This window comes from Haliotis rufescens, unplaced genomic scaffold (genome assembly GCF_023055435.1).
Source record: "Haliotis rufescens isolate VD_foot unplaced genomic scaffold, xgHalRufe1.0.p SCAF_6, whole genome shotgun sequence".
NCBI lineage: Eukaryota > Metazoa > Mollusca > Gastropoda > Lepetellida > Haliotidae > Haliotis > Haliotis rufescens.
This window is the reverse complement of record NW_025964334.1, coordinates 57,239,921-57,260,109: the sequence shown is the minus strand read 5'-3', so window position 1 is coordinate 57,260,109 and position 20,189 is coordinate 57,239,921. Positions and strand designations below refer to the sequence as shown.

Here is a 20,189-nt window from a genome sequence, read left to right as displayed (position 1 = left end):
TCCATTAACAGTACAAAGCTTCACATAGATATGTTCTTAAAAACTCTATTTTTTCGGCAAGGATGCATCACCTATTCTATATCAATCAATAAGAATTTAATTCACAAATGTTTATATTCCCTGATGTGTGTAACTCATTTAAAATAAGTCATCAATAGTCTTCGGAATGGGGAGGAGTGTATGAGAACGCAATTCCCAGTGGTGCCTGAATACACTTTTTTCTAGATCACCCCGATTTTGGTCCTCAGTTCATCTGATTCAAAACACACTTAGGACTTAAGTCCGTAAACGCTTGAAATGGTGAGTGTTAACAGCGGCCATCACAGTCTCTGTTTAGCATTTAGCATTCAGGATTAAATATATGAAAATGCATTTCGGTTTGATGTGCTTATGAAGCTTATGCTTCTGTTATTGCGGTCTTAGATTGATAAGGAACGGAACTTTCCTCAAGACGAAGTGGAAACCAGATGATTCACTGATGATACGTAAAAGTAAATGTAAGAAAGAGAATTTATGGACGGTAACTTTATTATAAGGAACACAAGTTTTGGAAGTAATATTTACTCCTTCCTCAGGTGAAGGAGTAAATGTACATTCCGAAACATTGTGTTCCCCAAAATATACATGTCTTCTTTATGTGTTGCACTTGTAAATGATGTTCAAAGACATGACACATAGATGGTTTTAAAATGATAGGTCAAATACTGTGTTGTTTATCTGTTCCACATAGTGGTAAGTTGTAAGATGAGTTTCTGCTCGTTAATCAGACAAACTACTGCTACACTTGGTTTGTGCAAAAGTTGATGCACGTATACACATGTCGAGTGTCTCAGATATGGGGGGTCTGCTTACTTACTTTCTTAAATTGGGACTTTAACGTGCGCTTTCCGACACATGCGTATTTCGCGCACGGGCCCGCCAGGCCATTTGGTGTCTGGCCGAAAAGGGTATGTCCGAGAAGTCGGGGCAACCTTGGGGGCTTTTAGGGTTGCTTAATTAATTTAGAAAACACATTTGGAATTTTGAAATATGCCATGCAAAAGGTGGAGGGGGGACTAAATGGAGTTTGTGTGTACTTATGCAACCCTTGTGTCTGGATTTTTAGAGAATATGTTTTATGATAAGATGACAGAATCTCTTGGTGAATCTATGAAAGAAAAAATTGATTATTCACGGAAAAGAATTATAGACGACTGTTTTATCATATTAAATACCAGTGAAAGTCAACTTACAGCTGTTCATGAAATTTTAAATTCACTTAATGCGTCACTCAGTTTCTCTATGGAATAAAGCGAATCCAGTTTAACCTTTCTCGATGTAAGAATCAATTTAATATCTGAGAGATTTGTACAAACTGATATCTTTTATAAAGATACTGATGCGCACCAATATTTGGATTTTGGATCATGTCACCCGTATCATACAAAACGTAATATCCCTTAATGTCTCGCATGACGTATTTGTACCATTGTTTCCGGGAATTATGTTAAAACTACCCGTCTTGTTGAACTTAAGAGTTTCCTACTGCATCAAAATTATCCCGCAAAGCTAATTGAAGATATCATAAAGAAGGCGCTAAGTATTGATCAACTAAAAATGAGAGCAAAGTCTGAAGAAAACAATATGGGGAATAATTTAACTCTAATATCTACCTTCAACCCTAATTATGAAAACAACATTATCCATGGTTCAACGATACCTGCCTATTTTGAATCAAAGTATTAAAATGGAGAGGATATTGAGCAAATACAAAATTATCAACAGCCAATGACAACCCAAAAGCTTAGAAATATTTTCATACATTCTAAATTTGTTTCTGTTGTCATCACTCCACAGGTTTCAAAGTGCAGTGACAAACGTTGCCTTACTTGCAGCAATATAACTGATGGCTGTTCAGTACAAATTACAAAGGACACTAAATTTACTGTAAAACAAAATATTGTGATACTAGAAATGTTATTTACTTGAATGTTTGTAGCGGATGCAATGAAAAGTATATTGGAAGGACAGAACTTACATTAAAAAGAAGAATCTTCACCGTTCATAAATAAAGCAGCCACACAAGCGCACGAATCCGCTCAGTGAACATTTAGATACATGTGGAAGCGGCAATTTTTAGTTTTCCCGCTATACAAGCTAAATTTTGATCATGAACCTACACTGTTACAAAAAGAGCAACATTTCATTCATAAATACTTCATAAAGTTAAATGCAAAGGCGTAAGTTATTTGTCCATTGTCATTTTGGTATTGTGACGTCATATTTCTCCAAAATGTTATGACGTGACGTAACTATATCTTACTTCTTCATGTCCGTTATTCAGTTATGGCCTGATGAGACTCGTACGTGGTACGACTTGAAAGCGCTAGCCTATTAAAACTGTGTCCAGTCTTACTCCACTTATTTAATTATTACTATATTGTGCGTGAGAGTTAGAACTTTACTGCTCTCTCTCTCTCTCTCTCTCTCTCTCTCTCTCTCTCTCTCTCTATATATATATATATATATATATATATATATATATATGTGAATGGTTCGTTTGGACAGTTAGCAGTGAATAAAGTATTCGTTTGGACAGTTAGCAGTGAATCAAGTAACATTAATATTCGCAACGGTGATATTTCACCCAAAAGTAAGTTAACCAATCTGTTTTGAATGGAAAGACTATACCGATCTTGGAAAAAGCTTTCTTACTTATATGTAATTTGGGAAAAGACATCCCCATGGGCACCAATGGCGCTCCCCTCCTTTCTTCGTACATATTAACAAGAATTTCTGCTCGGATTGACAAAATCAAAGCAAGGTAATTTAGTTTCAGGTATATCGATGATCACATACCGTTCAGTAATTGTCAAATAACAAATTCACATCCACTTATTTACTCATATATTTCTATAAATAAAAAACACAAGTGAATCTGCCTCAAATGTTTCATATTAAGATGTAAGCGTAAATAAAAAAACTCGATATTTTAATGAAAATGCATTTTTGCAACAGATTTAGACGTATTGCCGAAGCCATGACATTCAGGCTTTGGGTCAGATTCGCAGGGAATCATAGCCTTGGTCAGTATGGCCTCAGGGGCTTCTCTGGACAATCTGTGGACAATCTGAAACATTCCGCCCAATCAACACCAGATTGTTGTTACCGTTAATCCTCTACGGAATTTGTTATCCATAAAATTGTGTCTACCTTGTCATCCGTAAACTTCTAAGTAATGGCTATCAAACAATTTAGAAGAACATTATATTTTCACAGTACATGAAATCGTGATTATAGCATTATTATACTATGACTTTACAACAATTTGTTGTAAGAATTAAATCTTAATTTAAATAACTATCACGTTCACCACATTATACAAAAGTCATTAGAAGATGGCGAGTCCCCCTACCCCCCACCAACCCACCACCCTCACCACCCGCCCAACACTCCTCATGAAATCAGAAAAAATAACAAATCTCAAAATCCCAAAATAAAAAAGGCACCAGTTGACAACCTGATCTTTGTGTGTGCAATGTTTCGGGAAAGCATTGCCATTTGCTTTAGAGACATAGTCCTGACAAACACACTACTATGAATAAGGTCAGAGTCAAACCTGGTCTTTATATGTGCAATGTGTCATGTAAGAATACCTTTTTGTTATATGATATGGTCCAGACAAACATTGACTACAGTCAACATACAATACATACTTTATATGCCCCGTTTTGCATACCAGGGGAATATAAAGGCAAACAATCATGAAGTAAGAAGAATATGCTTCAACATTACCATGTTGCATTTCATTCCGTGCATCTAATGATAATACCCATAAGGTGGGGCAGGATACGCTTACCTATTTGCAAACAATTGGTATCATCACTATTTGATAGTGCTACATAAATACATACTCATGACCTAGGCGGAATTGTACAATCTACTCTGCTGTTAGTAGAGATTTGTTATAAAAATGGAACTGTATTTTTTGAATGATAATAACAGAAGAGGACCTACAGAGTTCGCATCTGTCTCCACCGTGGCCAGATGTACATGTGCAGACAATTGCGCTGTTTTCAACTGAACACGCTCCTCCATTCTCGCACGGATTGTTGTCGCACGAAGCTGTCAGAAAAATACAAATATCAAAGTATCAAATAATGCATGATAACTTATTATGAGATTTATTATATCTGTATAAATTACTTAGCGTGTTGGTAGAAACACTGTTAGACAATTTTGTATTCATAAATGTCTGAGAGTTTTTTTTGTTAATTTCTCAAGCAAACAAAAAGAAGATAGCAAAACAATATTTGTATACAGACAGCAACCAGTTTCTTATTCTGCAATTCTCAATAAAGTCTTCCTTTATATAATGGATATTTGAAAACTCCAAAACTCTAAACGATTTAAAAACGCATTACCGTCTTTCCTCAAGATTCCATTTTCGAAACCCAAAGCCAACAGATCAGGTGACGTTAAATATTTTTCCAACACCAAAAACACATCCAATGTTTAAAATATTACAAATAGAAAGATGAGGCGACATATTCACGAAACTGTTTAAGTAAAGACAAATCTGAGCAACTTGCAAATAAAACGATTGCCATATGAGCTATTCTGTAAGGCTTAAACATACCGCTACTTTATCTTTTTCACGATAACAATCTTTGTCTACGACGTCATCCATAGGGTGAAATTCATGCATGCATTTAAATATTTACATATTAACTTTTTAATAGATGGACAATATAACAGTAATTGAAGATAAATGTTGATCGGGTTATTCACAATAACGTCTATTCTTTTTTCGCCTCAGTTGTGCTCATATTATAGTTATGTACAATTGATATGTGATGGATGCTCTCGTCTAGCATTTGTACTATAGATATGCTGTCGGAAAAAGAAAATGTGCGAATCTGAGTCAAATTATTTATTATTCGCGCTTCTCAGTTGTACATAACTGCCAACATTACAATGTCGTTGTTTACTTCATATAATTTAGATCGTATGTCAAATACACACTTTCAATGACTTCAGGTAACATTGTACTTGCTCTTTGCTGAGTGCGGCGTTAAACAACAAACAAACAAAAAGTATTCCACCCGATGAGAAGGCTTGATTTATGAAGTAGGATTGAAAGAATGCATAGATACTTTTGAGTGCGCCGACGTCCCTTGAATTGCAAGGATCGATTGTACGTCTGCAAAGCTTCGATAGAAGGTACACATACCCAAGTATTGTCTGTATTGAAGCATCAGCTTATGGCATACCTATATCTGCTAGGTGAAAATATAGAAATCTTTCTCCGCCATTTCAAATCAAAGAACAGATACAATCTGTATTTAGGCATTAACCATGTATAATTATTAAGTCTTTTTATCAAGTACAAACAGCTAACAAAGGAGAACATTCTGGTAGTAGATGTGCCGAAAAGACATATAAGGTCGCTTTGCAATCTACAAAAATGCTATGGTATCCTGCAATTGATGTTAAGTTTATTTATACAGCACTAAGAAGATAAACTTGGATAAAAGTTCATTGTAATGTGATATTAATTCAAGTACTAAATAAGGATACGATTCATGGATAAACAACTTCTTTATTACAATTAAGAGCGACGTTTCGGTGTGGGTTCTTACTACGTTATCAAGCAAGTGATATATTGTTGACAAGTATATAAACAGGTTGGAGGCAATGTTCATACAGTAGCGTAGATATCAGATGTAATTGTACTGGAGTGGAGAAGCCTGTTAGTTAGTGACATAAACAAAGGATGAAGCCTGTAATATAAACAACAGGATTATGACAGATTGGGGTCTTTGATGAGTTGATGGTACGCCGGGGGTATGTAATAGCCTTTGTCACGGTTGATCGACGGTTAAAGTCTTTTGATGTTGATAGCTTCTTTAGTTTTCTGATTTTGATTTCTTTGAGGTCGGTGGTGAGGGCCTTGACTTTATCCCACTGAATGCTGTGGCATTATTTTTTGCGAAATCAATATCTACTATTTATGCGACAGATGTGGTTTGAAAGCGTTGGCGGTAACGATAATCTTAAAACAATGTCACAGAGAAGGGGGTGTTTTCTAGTCAGTATAGAATATACAACAATGCATTAGTTGAATTGTGAGATGTGTATATGAACATAATTTTACCGTCAGCACACAGGTCCCCTCCAAAGCCTGGAGCACAGAAACAGATATGCTGGTCAGTGGTGTCAGCCTGACAGGTACCGCCGTTTTCACAGGGCTTCGCATCTGTGCACTTTGGAGCTTAAAATATCAAAAGAAAGGGAGGGACATGCAAGAAGGAAAACATTCCTATCAGAAACCACTATCAAAAAACAGTTTCAAGGAGCATCATACGACTCTTGATGAAAGTTTTTCTTGACAAGGGTTACAACATTCAAGGCCTGAGGTTGTTACGGGGGAACAACTGACTCGGCTTCGGGTGCGCTTCACAGGATTCGCAAATTCTGTATCATGATTGGTTTACGAAATTAAATGATAGACTTCATATGTTATTCTTACCAAGCTGACACGTGTTTCCTCCAAAACCTTCCTTGCAGTCACACACATGCTGGTCACTGTCTTTGTTGCAGGTTCCATCATTTTCACATTCGGCATTGTCTTTGCACTGCGGCACTAAAATGAAAGGTATTTTTAGGATATTACGTTTACTAAAATCATTGGATGTGGAGACCGACCATTTATCATTACAACGATTATGCTCGCATACTTTCATGAACTACAACATGATATTGCAGCAGTGGCAAAACAAAGATCGCATTGAGTTTCTTTTGCCTTCTGGTATATTATCAAACGCTGCTACACAGCTCAAAAACATTGAGGGAAAAGCCTTGGTTCAAGGAGTTGTTTACAAACAAACAGTAGCAGTTGTTTACTACTTCATGTCCGTTATTCAGTTATGGCCCGATGAGACTCGTACGTGAAACAGAAACTACATTGTTTCAAAAAGAGCAACATTTCATTCATAAACACGCGCCTAAGTTAAATGTAAAGGCGTAAGTTATTTGTCCATTGTCATCTTGGTATTATGACGTCAAAGTTATCCCAAATGTTATGACGTCACGTAACTTTATTTACAACTTCATGTCCGTTATTCAATTATGGCCTGATGAGACTCGTACGTGGTAAGATTTGAAAGCGCTAGCCAATTAAAACTGTGTTCAATCTTACTCCATTTATTTAACTATTATTTTATTGTGCGTGAGAGTTAGAACTATGTGAATAGTTCGTTTGGACAGTTAGCAGTGAATAAAGTAAGAATAATATTCGCAACGGTGATATTTCACCCATAAAAAAGTAAACCAATCTGTGTTGAATGGAAAGACTATATAGAGCTTGGAAAAAGCTTTCTTTTTGGGGGGCGGTCGGGTAGCCTAGTGGTTAAAGCGTTCGCTCGTCACGCCGAAGACCCGGGTTCGATTCCCGGCATGGGTACAATGTATGAAGCCCATATCTGGTGTCCCCCACTGTCTTGGTAGAAATTGTGAATCTTACGACCACCAACGACATAAAGCCAGCGAATAAGGAGGCTAAATGTTAGATGAAGGGACTTACCAAGCTCACATGTATCTCCCCCGTAACCATCGTTACATGCGCAGCTGTGTACACCACCATTATCTGTACAGTCTTCTCCTCCATGGCATGGATTAGGGCTGCAAGGATCTGGAGTATATAGAATCATAGAATGCGTTTATGTGATAGCTATTAGAGAGGATGTTTGGTTGCAAGACATCATTATAAATGTCCATAAGTCATTGACGTTCTAATACTACATATAACCACAGTATTATGATCGTAGACGTTAATATTGTGATGAATGTTCACTTTCTAATGAAATGTCCAGTCTATAACCTGCGCCAGAAATATTCTAAGATAACATTCGTGTACCGTTTTTATTTTGTACACTATTTATCTAATAATGTCATTCCCAAAGAATTCAAACTGTTAGAGATGTATTGGCATAACACTCTTTGTAAATATAAAAATAGATCAAATTAGTCCTAACGGTACCACCCGGCATTCACACAATTTCCGTAAAAGTGTGTGTTTATTGCCTGACGTCGCACAGCACTACCTTGCCATGTGACAAACCAGACAATCAAGCGATGGACCAGAAATATTCGTGATACGATAGCGCATTCACTGATTTTATTGAAACTAAACGCGATATGTAAATAATGAATTTCGTCTGCTGTGTACAAGTGCAGACATTGTGCTGCTTATAAGTAAAGGAAAGCGTTTGAGAAATATGTTCGTTTGCAACAGTAGGGGGCAGTATTAATGTCTTGGCTCAATCATTTATTATATATTTGACTCATGTATAAATGCCATTCTGCCTCACAATGTCTTAACAGTGCATTAAGCATTGTACGTGAGACCCAGATCAAATGAAATATCGATTGAATATTGTGTTTACTTGTAAATCGGTGACCTACCATAGGTCAGGCTACCTGACTTTTAATAGCACTATCAGTCTCGTACCATTCTTGTTGGGGATTCCTGGTAAGTTGAGCTAGGCACAGGGAATTACAATACTGTTGCACATCTTTGTTACTCACTTGCGAAACACTGTCTGTTGAACACCATTACAATGAGGCCTGCTGCAAACAACCAGACATCTGATCAGATGCGATATGTACCTGATACAATCTTATCAATATATAACTAATATATTTATCAAATTCAAACGTAACGTCAGATTTTTCATTTACAGTAAAATAATTACTGAACGAAATTTTGGCCCTAGATAAAAATATTGTCAAGACATATTTGCCAATAATTGCTTATTTGCTTACCCCACATTAACATGCATTCTGTATGCGTCTTCATACTGACTTCTAGCAACAGACTTCGCTTGCAGTGCAGTTTGTTACGAGAGTCCTTTCCTTTTATATCAAGTCAGAGTGATATTGCTCGCTGCGCACATATTGCGTACAGGAGTGCAGTTTTGGAGGCGTTACCTGTAGAGTGATTTATTGTTATAACATGTTGAAGACATGTATTGTTTGTTATACCAACGCACATGAACGAATAAGGAAAACGTTTGACCCAAATATATAATACTGCAAATTATTGCTAATAAATCAGTTTCTTATACACAACAAAATATTATTTTATGAAAAAGAAAAGAATTATGTGGTGTCTATGTTATTTGTGTTGCTCCTCAAATTAGTATTTATTTGAACAAAATGTGAATTCGTGTTATCACTGAATTATTATATGTAATATTCTTATGATTGTAATGAATCATATCAAGACGGTTATGGAAAGCTATTAATTTATTCATAAATGTTTAGACCGCCTCCATGGTCTAATGGTAGAGCGTCCGCCCGGAGAGCGGAAGGTCCGGAGTTTTATCCCCAGCCGCGTCATACCAAAAGACGTTAAAAGATGGTACTTGTTGTTACCCTGTCTGGCGCTCGGCATTAAGGGGCTAAAACAAGGACTGGTCGGCTCGGAGTCAGTATACTGTATCTGAGTAGGGTATTTATGTTAAACTGCGACATGGTATCTCAGTGTGCTAGCACTATAAATCGGCATCAGTCCGGACTAGTACAAGCAGCCACACACACAAACACACGTGCATGCACGTCGCTATATAAGTGCAATAATCTTCGATGCGACGTTAAACCCCATTTCACCTCACCTCATAAATGTTTATGTTCCATATATACAAGCAACAAATTTAGGAGAAAGCACAAGTTGACGTTTTCAGAATGTGTGACATGCACGTTGTTTAATTTCAAACAGCAATCTGCATATGTACAATGTACAGGTACGTTACTTCACATAATGGTTGCTCATATATACTCTTCAAAAAAAGAAACGCAAAACAAGATTTGTGTGAGGTAGGAAAATACATTTATACGAGGAACCGAGCAAGGTATTGAGCCAAAATGTTGTGGAGAGAACACTTGGTGATTGTAGTCATCTCAGTTATCGGTACATAGGAAAAGCCCAAGGTGAAGGTCAGCTACCACCAAAAACGCGTATGTCCCCCGTTGGAATCGATAGCGGCCTGGCATCACCTGCCCATGGAAGAGACGAGTATGCGAATCAAATCCTGAGGAATTGTAGCCCACTCGGCCTGCATCGAAAAAGCCAACTGCTGCAACGTCTAGGGTTGTGGTTGACGTCGGCGAAGCCGTCTATCCAATTCATCCAACAGGTGCTCTATCGGGTTCAAATCCGGGGAACTGGAGGGCCAGGAGAGAACATCAACGTTGTTGTTGTGGAGACAGGCTCATGTGATCCATGCTGAATGCGGTCGAGCGTTTTCCTGCTGTAAAACACCGTTGCCGTTGGCTGCAATTTGGAGGACGTGTGGTAGGAGAATTTCGTTGATGTATCGTTGCATCGCCGTAAGAGTGTCCTGGATATGGATCAATCTGTCCTGCCATGAGAGATAGCCGCCCACATCAAAATGCTACCCGCACCAAACCTGCCCACTTCCTTTACTCAGTTTCCGGCGTAACGTTCTCCCCGACGTCTGTAGACCCGTGCCCTTAAATCCCCTCGATGGAGGCGAAACCTCGATTCGTTGCTGAACCAGACCTCTATCCATCGCAGTTGATGCCATACCCTGTGTTGTCGACACAATTGTAGTCGTTGTTGGCGATGTTGTCGACTCATTATGACGCGTCTAACAAGACGTCTTGCTCGTAGACCTGCTGCTCTTAAACGGTTTCGTACGGTCTGGTCGGATATTCTGCGCAGTCCGGGTATTTGGGATGTGGTTAAGGTGGCTGTGGTCGTCCTTTCACGTAGGTGGCGCAGTCGGATGTACCAATCTTGGGCGGGGGTGGTTACTCTTGATCGTCTGGACTTTGGCCGATCGCGTGTTGACCCATGCTGTTGAAACTGATCCCATAGCCTTGTGATGGTGCTGGGCGCTACATTGAAAAGCCTGGGTACAGCTGATCGGGATTCCACCGCCTGCAAGCGGCATATGACGTTCTTTCTTTGCATTTCTGTTAATCTTGGCATGTTGTTGAACTGTCACGGTTCGATTGACGCAGATGCCAGGCAATCAAAAACCCTGCACTTAGATACCGTTCATAGTGCTGCTGCACATTCAGTACGTGCAGTTTCACGGCCCTTTTGTTAATGTACTGGGTGCGTTTTTCCGAATCGTACGTGTTTCCTGAATTATAATTTGCAGGTCCTTGTTGTGATCATTTTGGTCTGGGAAATGTGTCATTGACACTATAACACATTAAACCTCGTCATTGTGAACCTCTTGGTCCGCTAATTTTGTTTTTATGGCCAACAATATCGGTTTTGCGTTTCTTTTTTTTGAAGAGTATATATTGTCAAATAATTATTCTTAATGACTTTTAGTCATTTATAGATATAATGGTTTCTAGCATATATTTATATAGCCAGAACATACCAATTTCACAATGTTAAGACATCCACACATCCAGGATATCAAATACACTGGTGGCTGCAATTATTTCAGCAGGGATCACCAAAAGTGGGTTTCACACATTGTACCCATTTGACGAATCAAACCCGGGCCTTCATCGTGACAAGCGAAGGCTTTACCCACAAGACTATCCCCGCCCATAATACCATGTGAACTGTACTGAGAAAACAATATGCCGGACTTCCTAGTAGATAACATCTATGTAAATTTGGGTGTAGAACAATTAGGTAAGAAGTAGGCTTCCCCATGGGCACTACTTGTGCTCCGTGCCATGCAGGTCCATTTCTTTGCATAAAAGTCAGAATGTCTTCTGGGATCGGAAAAAAATAAGAAAAGGGCATTTGTCCGAGAAGTTTAACTAAAGCTAACGGTATCTCGATGATCTGATATCGTTCAATAATGGTCAAATAGCCAATTCGCTTCCACTAACGTACCCACCTGAGCAAGAGAGTTTTGAGGTACAATCGAGTGAGTGAGTGAGTTTATGCTTTACGTCACATCGGCAATATTTCAGCCATATCGTGACGAGATATACATTATGAATACACATCTGAAAACTAAATAAAAACCTGTCATCGACGGACAGTAAAATTACTGGAATATCACAGAGTAATAGTTAAAACTAGCATATAACAATAAAAAGAAATCACCTTATGTTACAATACAATATAAAAAAGGACTATAGTTTGCCCGTATCTGAAGGTAGATCACCATGCTGGGGTCCATGGGGACTAATAGTACATCATCCCTTCAGTTGCTGGCCGAAATTTATAAGAACGCAGATTCTATGATTAAAACTATGAGAGGAATAACGCACTTTGAATGAAATGGACTTACTATACCCTCTCACGGGGACAATAATTTTACAGTACTTTGACCCCCGTCAAGGGTACAGCCAATAACAATCTCAGTTCACAATTATACACTACCAATTAAAGACACAACTATGTACATTACAACTATGTATTTATTTATGAGTTCAATTTCTTTTAAAAAGCAAATAATTAAATGAGAACTGATACTATTAAAAATATTCTTAAGAGATGATGATTTGAAATAGTTATCCCTTGTGATGGCAAAAATCAATACAGTCAAGCAGGACATGCTTGACTGTGATTCTCTCATTACAAGGGATGCAAAATGGAGGATCCCCACCTTTCAATAAATATTTGTTAGTATATCAACTGTGGCCAATACGACATCGTCGATAAATGACCTCTTCAAGTCTGGACTGACAACCCAAGTAGGTGTAACCGATATTTGGTTTAATTTCATGTAACTTATTGATACCTTGGGTGTCCCAATTCTGTTGCATTTGATCTATGATGTAACATCTAATAAAAGGTTTGATGTCACTGAATGGGATCAGAGGTGGTGTCACAGATTTGTTGAGTGCTGCTTTTGCAGCAGCATCGGCCATTGTGTTACCAGTGATTCCAACATTGCTTTGTAACCAACAGAAAACAATGTCGTATTGACCGGTAGCAAGATCATTAAACAATTCAACAATTTATATTAAAGTGGATGTGTGTAAGACATGTTTTAATAGCTTGAATGCAAGAAAGAGAGTCTGAAAACATAAGAAACTGTTCATGTTTAGTTTGGCTGTGGATGTATTTTAGAGCTGTTAAAATAGCATTTGCTTCTGCTGTGAATATAGAACATCTATCTGGTAATCTGGTTGAGATAGTTCTGGATCAAATGACGGTGGCGAGGTACAATCGAGCATACGATGATTTTGCAGAATGTCATACGATTGCAACATTCAATGCCTCAGTGGAGCTTTCAGAGGGTTTGATGGTAGATATGTGAAGGTCGTTTTCAGTTATTAGATCTCCAGTTGAAGGATGTATTTAGCACTTTACATACGTGTTGCATCAGTAGTGACCTTGACCTTCAATATCAACTAATCATATACCATAATGCTCACCTAAACATATACTGAACAACAACAGTTTCTGTGACATTGAATAAGGTTTAATGCAAAGTTATGTTGTTTTTTTACCAAATCTGAAACAATTTCGGTTTACATCAGATACATGACTCCTGTTAGTGTTCAAATTTGCCATACTGACTTTAGAAAATGCGTGTTTCATAAAAACAAACATGAACATGCCAAAATGTCAATTTACAAATCAATATCGTATGTGTCCACCTCTGGTTGCGATGCAAGCAACAAATCTTCGTCTCATGGAATGGACCAAGCGTCGCACAAAGTCCTGTGGGATGTCTGTCCAAATCTGCTGGAGCATGTTTCGAAGTTCCTAGAGTGTCTGCGGAACACGTCGAAGGCGCGGATCCACTCAATTCACATGTGCTCGATTGGTGAGAGAAAGGGGGGCGAGCCGGCCAGGGGATGACATTCACGTTATTTTGTTGAAGAGAACCCTGTCGAGCAATATGAGGCCGGGCGTTGTCATGTTGAAAGGTAATGCCTGGGCCATGACGGCGCAAAAACGGTAGAACAACAGTGCCGATGATCTCGTCGCGGTAGCGCTGTCCATTGAGATTTCCCTCTACCACCATGAAACGGGTCCTCTGTCTTGCTGTAATCCCATCCCATATCATAACGCTGCCGCCCCTGAACCGATCTTCTTCCATAACACAATGATTGACGTAACGTTCACCTCGACGTCCGTACTCTCGAATCCGTCCATCGCTGTGGCTGAGGTAAAAACGAGACTCGTCAGTGAATAGAACTTGTCCCAACTGCAAGGCCGCCCAGCGTAGACGCTGTCTGCACCACTGTAGACGTGCTTGACGGTGATTTCCTGTCAAAATGGGATGTCAGGCGGGTCTTCTGGCGACAACCCCTGCACATCTGAGGCGGCGACGTACGGTTTGTGAAGATATTCGTCGAAGGCCAGATATGCTTCTGGCAGTCACTGTTGCTGGCTGGAATCGATTTCGTAGGTGTGTTGTTCGAATCCAGTTGTCTATTATTGGTTACGCGTGGCCTGCCACTCCGAGGATGGCCTCTGACTGCATTCGTTTGTTGCTAACGTTGCCATAAACACCAAATGGTGTTTCTGTGGACGTATAATTGTCTTGCAACATCACGTTGACTCGATCCTGCTTCAACCATACAAATGGCTCGCCGACGCTCATTTTCGGACAGGCGTGGCATTTCGTAATGTTGAATTATTGCGTAGTTTTGTTGTTTTTCTGAGTGATTGTTGTCAGCACGATGCAAAGCAATGCATATGGAATCCCGGTAACGCACATATGTTTATACCCATTCTTTGGTAGTGAAATGCATGGGTCTTGCATAAAAGAAAACTTTGTAGCGTTTTTGTGACTTGATTCCATACAAGTACTACAATATTGAAAACCAAACTTTACTTGTTTGAAAAATACACTAAAATATTGGTGTCACAGGAATTTTTGTTGTTGAGTATATAAAGTTGTTATTTCAAATGTGTAAAGTACAATGGCAGACAATGTTCTGCGCCTGTCTGCTATTTGAAAACCATATAAAAACTTTAATACGACCTCTTTGAAATCTTTAACCCTGATCAAATACCTTTGAAATCTTCGTAGAAAGGGTATGCTCGATTGCACCTCAAAAGAAGAGTAGACACAAAAGGTTGGGGCTGCTAGAATATTGCTCGATATAAGGGAATCTGTTGAACATCCTGCTTTAATCTGAAATATAATACCTACTTCATTTGCTTTTTGACACAGATAAGAATACATTCCCTCTTCACTGTTATGGCAACTGACCCCCTGTACATCGTATCTTCAGACAACAGAAATGTTTCCCTGGGAGGTAGAAACCCGGTGTCTTCGTTGTTAAACATGCCATATTTATGGGGCCCAGCTCTGATGAATAGCCATGTTTCCAAGACCAATTTCAACAGGTATGATGTCAGTGATTACGCAGAACTTAAACACAGTAAAAACAAGTTGTTAAACTGAACAAGAGAGTTGTCTCAATTGGTGATTTTTTTTCCAACCAAGCTTTTATGCTGCTCCTTAAGGTAACCAAACTAGCCTATTCTGAAGTGCTTTAAATGTTCAGAGTGTCATCAGACATGTTTAGGCCAGTGGCAAGGTAATTGGCAAGTAGCATAACAACGTAATACAATACACAATCACAGGTGCCATAGTTTGGACATTTTCAGGTTAGGGTGCAGGATAACATTGTTGTGACATCAGGGTAGAGACGCACACATTTGATCAAAACTTTGAATGGTTCACTTTATTTTTCTGTTGATTATTACACGTCAAATGTATTTTGATGATTATTCATACTTTAGATATACAGAAGCATAATTTGCTCAATAGCGTTGATAGGCGATCCATAAGTTCCTCAATAGCTTTGCGTCAACCTTGGTCGTGTCACTCAATACATTTTTACACACCAAAGAGTTTATGGTAAAATATAGCCAGATACAAATTACACAAAAGGCTGTATAATGTACTCCGAAATAAAGTAGCTGTGATCATATGCATATGTGTTCGTACTTTTTACATAACATAACATTAGTATTAGTTTTCAGTCAATACATTGATATTATCACAATTAATTTTGCTGCACACTTGAGACAAATCATGAGTGTATTTTTCATAATCAAAACACAGTTGCAAGTGGGTTCCAATCGTCTGATGCACCACTGTTGTTATTGGTAAAATACAAGTGCTGATGGGTTTCAAACCATTATGAAGTGTTTGAGACCAGCACCACTTTTGTGTTGCTTTAAACATTCAGCTGACACGTTCACAGCTCTTGACGGATCGTGTAAGATATGATGGTTTGTGATTATATCTTGAACGTAAATATTGATTACATGTTGTAGCGAAGTTTAATATAGATGAAAAGACATGTTTGTTACACAAAATATTTTTTTCAAATAAAAACTTCTCACAAGGTATTCGAAACAAAACAGTGAGCAACGAACGTTATTTTAACACCGAGTTTGAGCCACATGTACAGCATGCAGCCTATTCAGGAAATCTCGCACAATTATCCTAGCAGCTATTGAGGAGGTGCTCTTAAATTAACCGTTTACGATTACCCCAAAGGCAGTATGTCCAACAATGCACTTGTTTTAGTATTTTTAGGGGTAGAACAAGGAGCGTTGTCCTCAGTTAGGATAACACCACGGTATCAAATGCTCACATGTAACCTTAAAGTAGAGTAACAACATTCGTCAATAAGACGAGTATAATCTGATTTTGTTGATGTTAGTCCATCGTTGTAGTGTGTCATTGTTGACATCATTTATAGTACTGATTGAGTACCAATAGTTTCTTATGATAAGTTTGACACATTCATCGGCGAGGATTTGCACAACCGACAAATACTTCAGTGAATGTGGCTAAACAGTTATCAATGGTTGTGAAACTGAGGAAGGATACTTGTCAAAATAAGAACTGTATTACTTTAAGTAGTTTTATGCAGTGAAATATATCTATAATATCACACTTGTCACATTCCTGATTTTTAAACTGATTTAGTTTGTCATTAAGGATGCCAATTTGTCTGTTATTAGAGTTTATCACTAGGACATGTATTTCTAACGTATATACTATTTGAGCTGACTGTCAAAATGAAAACAAAGAGGTTTAGTGTGCATTTATAGCGCAAGCTGCCATTGCAACGTACATATTGACAAATAATGCATATTTATCCATCATAATGACCGATATATAAGTTCATAATAGTGAATGAATTGTAATTAGTTATGAAAAACATGTGAATAAGTTTAACAATAATCATCCCAAATTGATTAAGGCATTTCACCTTAATTGACAAGTTTTACTGTTTGCGAGAGTAGTGATACTGATCGAGACTAATTATGTTTCTTTTATGATGTAAATGGCCAAATGGGTACATGTTCAATCATACTGGGGAAAATTTGTTAGCATATAGGGCCAATATGAAATGTTACAAATCGATCAGTCAAATTCTTCAACACTAAATGTGTAACTGTGCTTCACTACACTAGTGTAGTGTACTATAAGAATATTCTTATAAGTTAAACTAATAGCACATAGCTACTTACAGTGTGGGTAACATCTCCTTCAACAACTCCAGGTATCACACAACCATGTACAGACATGTCTTGCTCAATAGCTCCATGCGTGCATGTCATGCTGTTGTGAAGAGCTTTAAACATATTAAGTCTTTGAATGACATTGCATGGCATATTGTTTGTCTACCTTGTAACTTACCATCATAAATTTAATGATATCCACCGTATCTAGGAACTGTTTGTATGTGCGTCACAAGCCCTGAAATGTGGCGATAAATTGCCCTACACCAACATGACGTTTATTTGCACTCTTTACAATTTGCCCTGCTCACAACAAATGTAGAGACAGATGCAGTAAATAACGAATGTAGTCACATCCAAATTGAAGTAGTCACACCGAGGAGAAAACCGACACGAAGGGATTACACAACGTTAGGTTATTGTTGCTGGGGGAGCAGCCATACATGTTTGAGGTCCTTTATATTGGCTGAGCAACCAATAAACTTACAGGGGGTGAATCAGTAGTCTGACCCTGACAAAGCACTTGAAATGATTGTTGAAGTGAAATTTATGATGGTAAAGTGATCATTGAAGACTGAGTAGAATAACATAGTAATTACGTCACTGAAGTAGCCTGACACTGATCTTAGGTTCATACAAGTAAAGAATTTACATTGAAATATTATTGATCATTATTAGGTGTAAACAGTAGGTGATATTTACATAATTTGAATAATGATTTGCTTATCAATGCGGAAAGCATGAATAAATCAACAGCTTTCTTACGAGATGAGGTGCAACTGGGTTAAACGTCGCGTCCAAGATTACTGCGCTTACATACTGACGTGCATGCACGTGTGTGTATGTGTGTGTGTGTGTGTGTGTCTGCCTGTACTAGTCCGGATTGATGTTGATTTATAGTGCTAGCCCACTGAGATACCATGCCGAAGTTTAACATAAATATCCTACTCAGACACAGTATGCTGACTCCGAGCCGACCAGGGGTTATCCCCTTAATGCCGAGCGCCAGACAGGGTTACAACAAGTACAATCTTTTAACGTCTTATGATATGACGCGGTCGGGGATCGAACCCCGGACCTTCCGCTCTCCGGGCGGATGCTCTACCACACCACTACGGAGGCTGGCTGCTTTCTTACGAACTTCGCACCAATTCTACAGACTATACATGGGTGGATGGGCTCGGTGATTTGTTTGATTGTCCGTTATCGTACCCGTCGGTTAGCAATATATGCAGGCCATCATCAGTTGGCTGGATACCAGTGACGATCCGGAGTAGAACAGGTCTTTAGCTACCCATGCTTGCCGCCAGAGGCAATTATGCTTGTTTTTAGAGGCAACTAACGGGTGGTCTGTCTTACTGACTTGGTCGATGCATGTCATCGTATCCCAATTGCTAGGATCTATGCTCATGATGCCAATCACTGGGTTGTCTGGTCTAGACACGATTTTTTACAGACCACCGTCATATAGCTGGAATATTGTTGAGTGTGGCGTAGAACAACAAACATACATATACATTTGGCTGGAATATTTCTGTGTGTGGCATAATACATGTATATGTGCAATAATCTTCAACGCGACCTTAAACCTCATTTCACCTGACCTAACAAGGGTATACATATATACGTGACTCACATCTGACACATTTAACCAGACAAAAACTTTAGACAGTGACTGATGATGAGATTACTATATTAGTTCTCATCGTCTATCAAGAGTCTTTGGATGTCCTTAACATGTGCAGAGTCTGCCATTTTCATCTCCGGTCTATTGGCAGCATAGATCATCTCATAATCCGAGATGCAGATATTTCTGAATTTGATGCATCAATGATCAACGTGTCTGATGTAATTCCCAATTTTGACTCGTTTCATATGTTCCAATATTTTTTTCAGGTGAATAATTGACTTATTGTTTGTGACAAGGGCCATCGGTGGTGCAGCATACGCTCACGCTTTTTTTAAAAACACTTGGAATAATCAATGCTTGATAATGATTCATATACACATGCTTATGATACAGATAGAATCGTACAATTAACTCTTGTTTTCTTATTATTATGGAAATACTTTTGCCACCCATACGTTTCTATAATTCCGACGTCTAGCAGTCGGATACATGTATCATATATGTAATCTGATGATATTAATGTTAAATTCCAGTATACGCGTGTGATTAAGTCGGAATCGTACAATAGGCTCTGCTTTTGGCAGAAATTTCTCAAAATTATTGAAAGGGTTGTGTTACCACTATTATTGACATCAATTTTTAATAATTATTCATATCAGAGTTGGAATGTTTCCTCCATGTTTTACAATTGCATCACCTTGAAGGTCAGGTTGACTAGTAATTAACCAAGCATTCAAACTGATTATTTTCCAATACCTTTTCCCTATCTGTGGTTGGAATAGGATATTCAGCTAGCAATGCATGTCTCCTGGGATAGACTGTCGTGAACTTTTCGAAAGTTCAAGATCACCCGAATCAGAAAGGAAACATTGTTACCTTTCGATTCCCAAAAGGAAACAATAGGGTTACCCAGAAATCTGCACGCAAGGGAATTTAGTGTGAAACCAACAATAATTGTATTACAAAATTGACTAGGTGATGACGTCCATCTGGAGTCACAAAAGATGATACCCGCTTGACACACTGTCAGTGGAATCTGCCAATACAATAGGTCAAACTTACTGACGTACTTGGCTCAACTAATTTTGTCAATGCATTCATGAATTCTCGGTATTGGATAAG

General features: G+C 38.4%; 1 protein-coding gene across 3 annotated transcripts in view; it reads right to left on the bottom strand.

The window, feature by feature from the left end:
• Positions 1–20,189, bottom strand: part of LOC124128341 (fibropellin-1-like) — a 416,047-nt gene that overhangs the window by 257,452 nt on the left and 138,406 nt on the right. For 2 of the 3 annotated variants that reach the window (XM_048386710.1, XM_048386711.1), the window contains exons 7-8: positions 6,137–6,253; positions 3,997–4,104 (exon numbers count right to left, since the gene is read on the bottom strand). In XM_048386710.1, coding sequence (XP_048242667.1) covers positions 3,997–4,104; positions 6,137–6,253 — 225 coding nt within the window. The remainder of the gene's footprint in view (positions 1–3,996; positions 4,105–6,136; positions 6,254–20,189) is intronic. The other variant, XM_048386712.1, reaches the window with a different exon arrangement.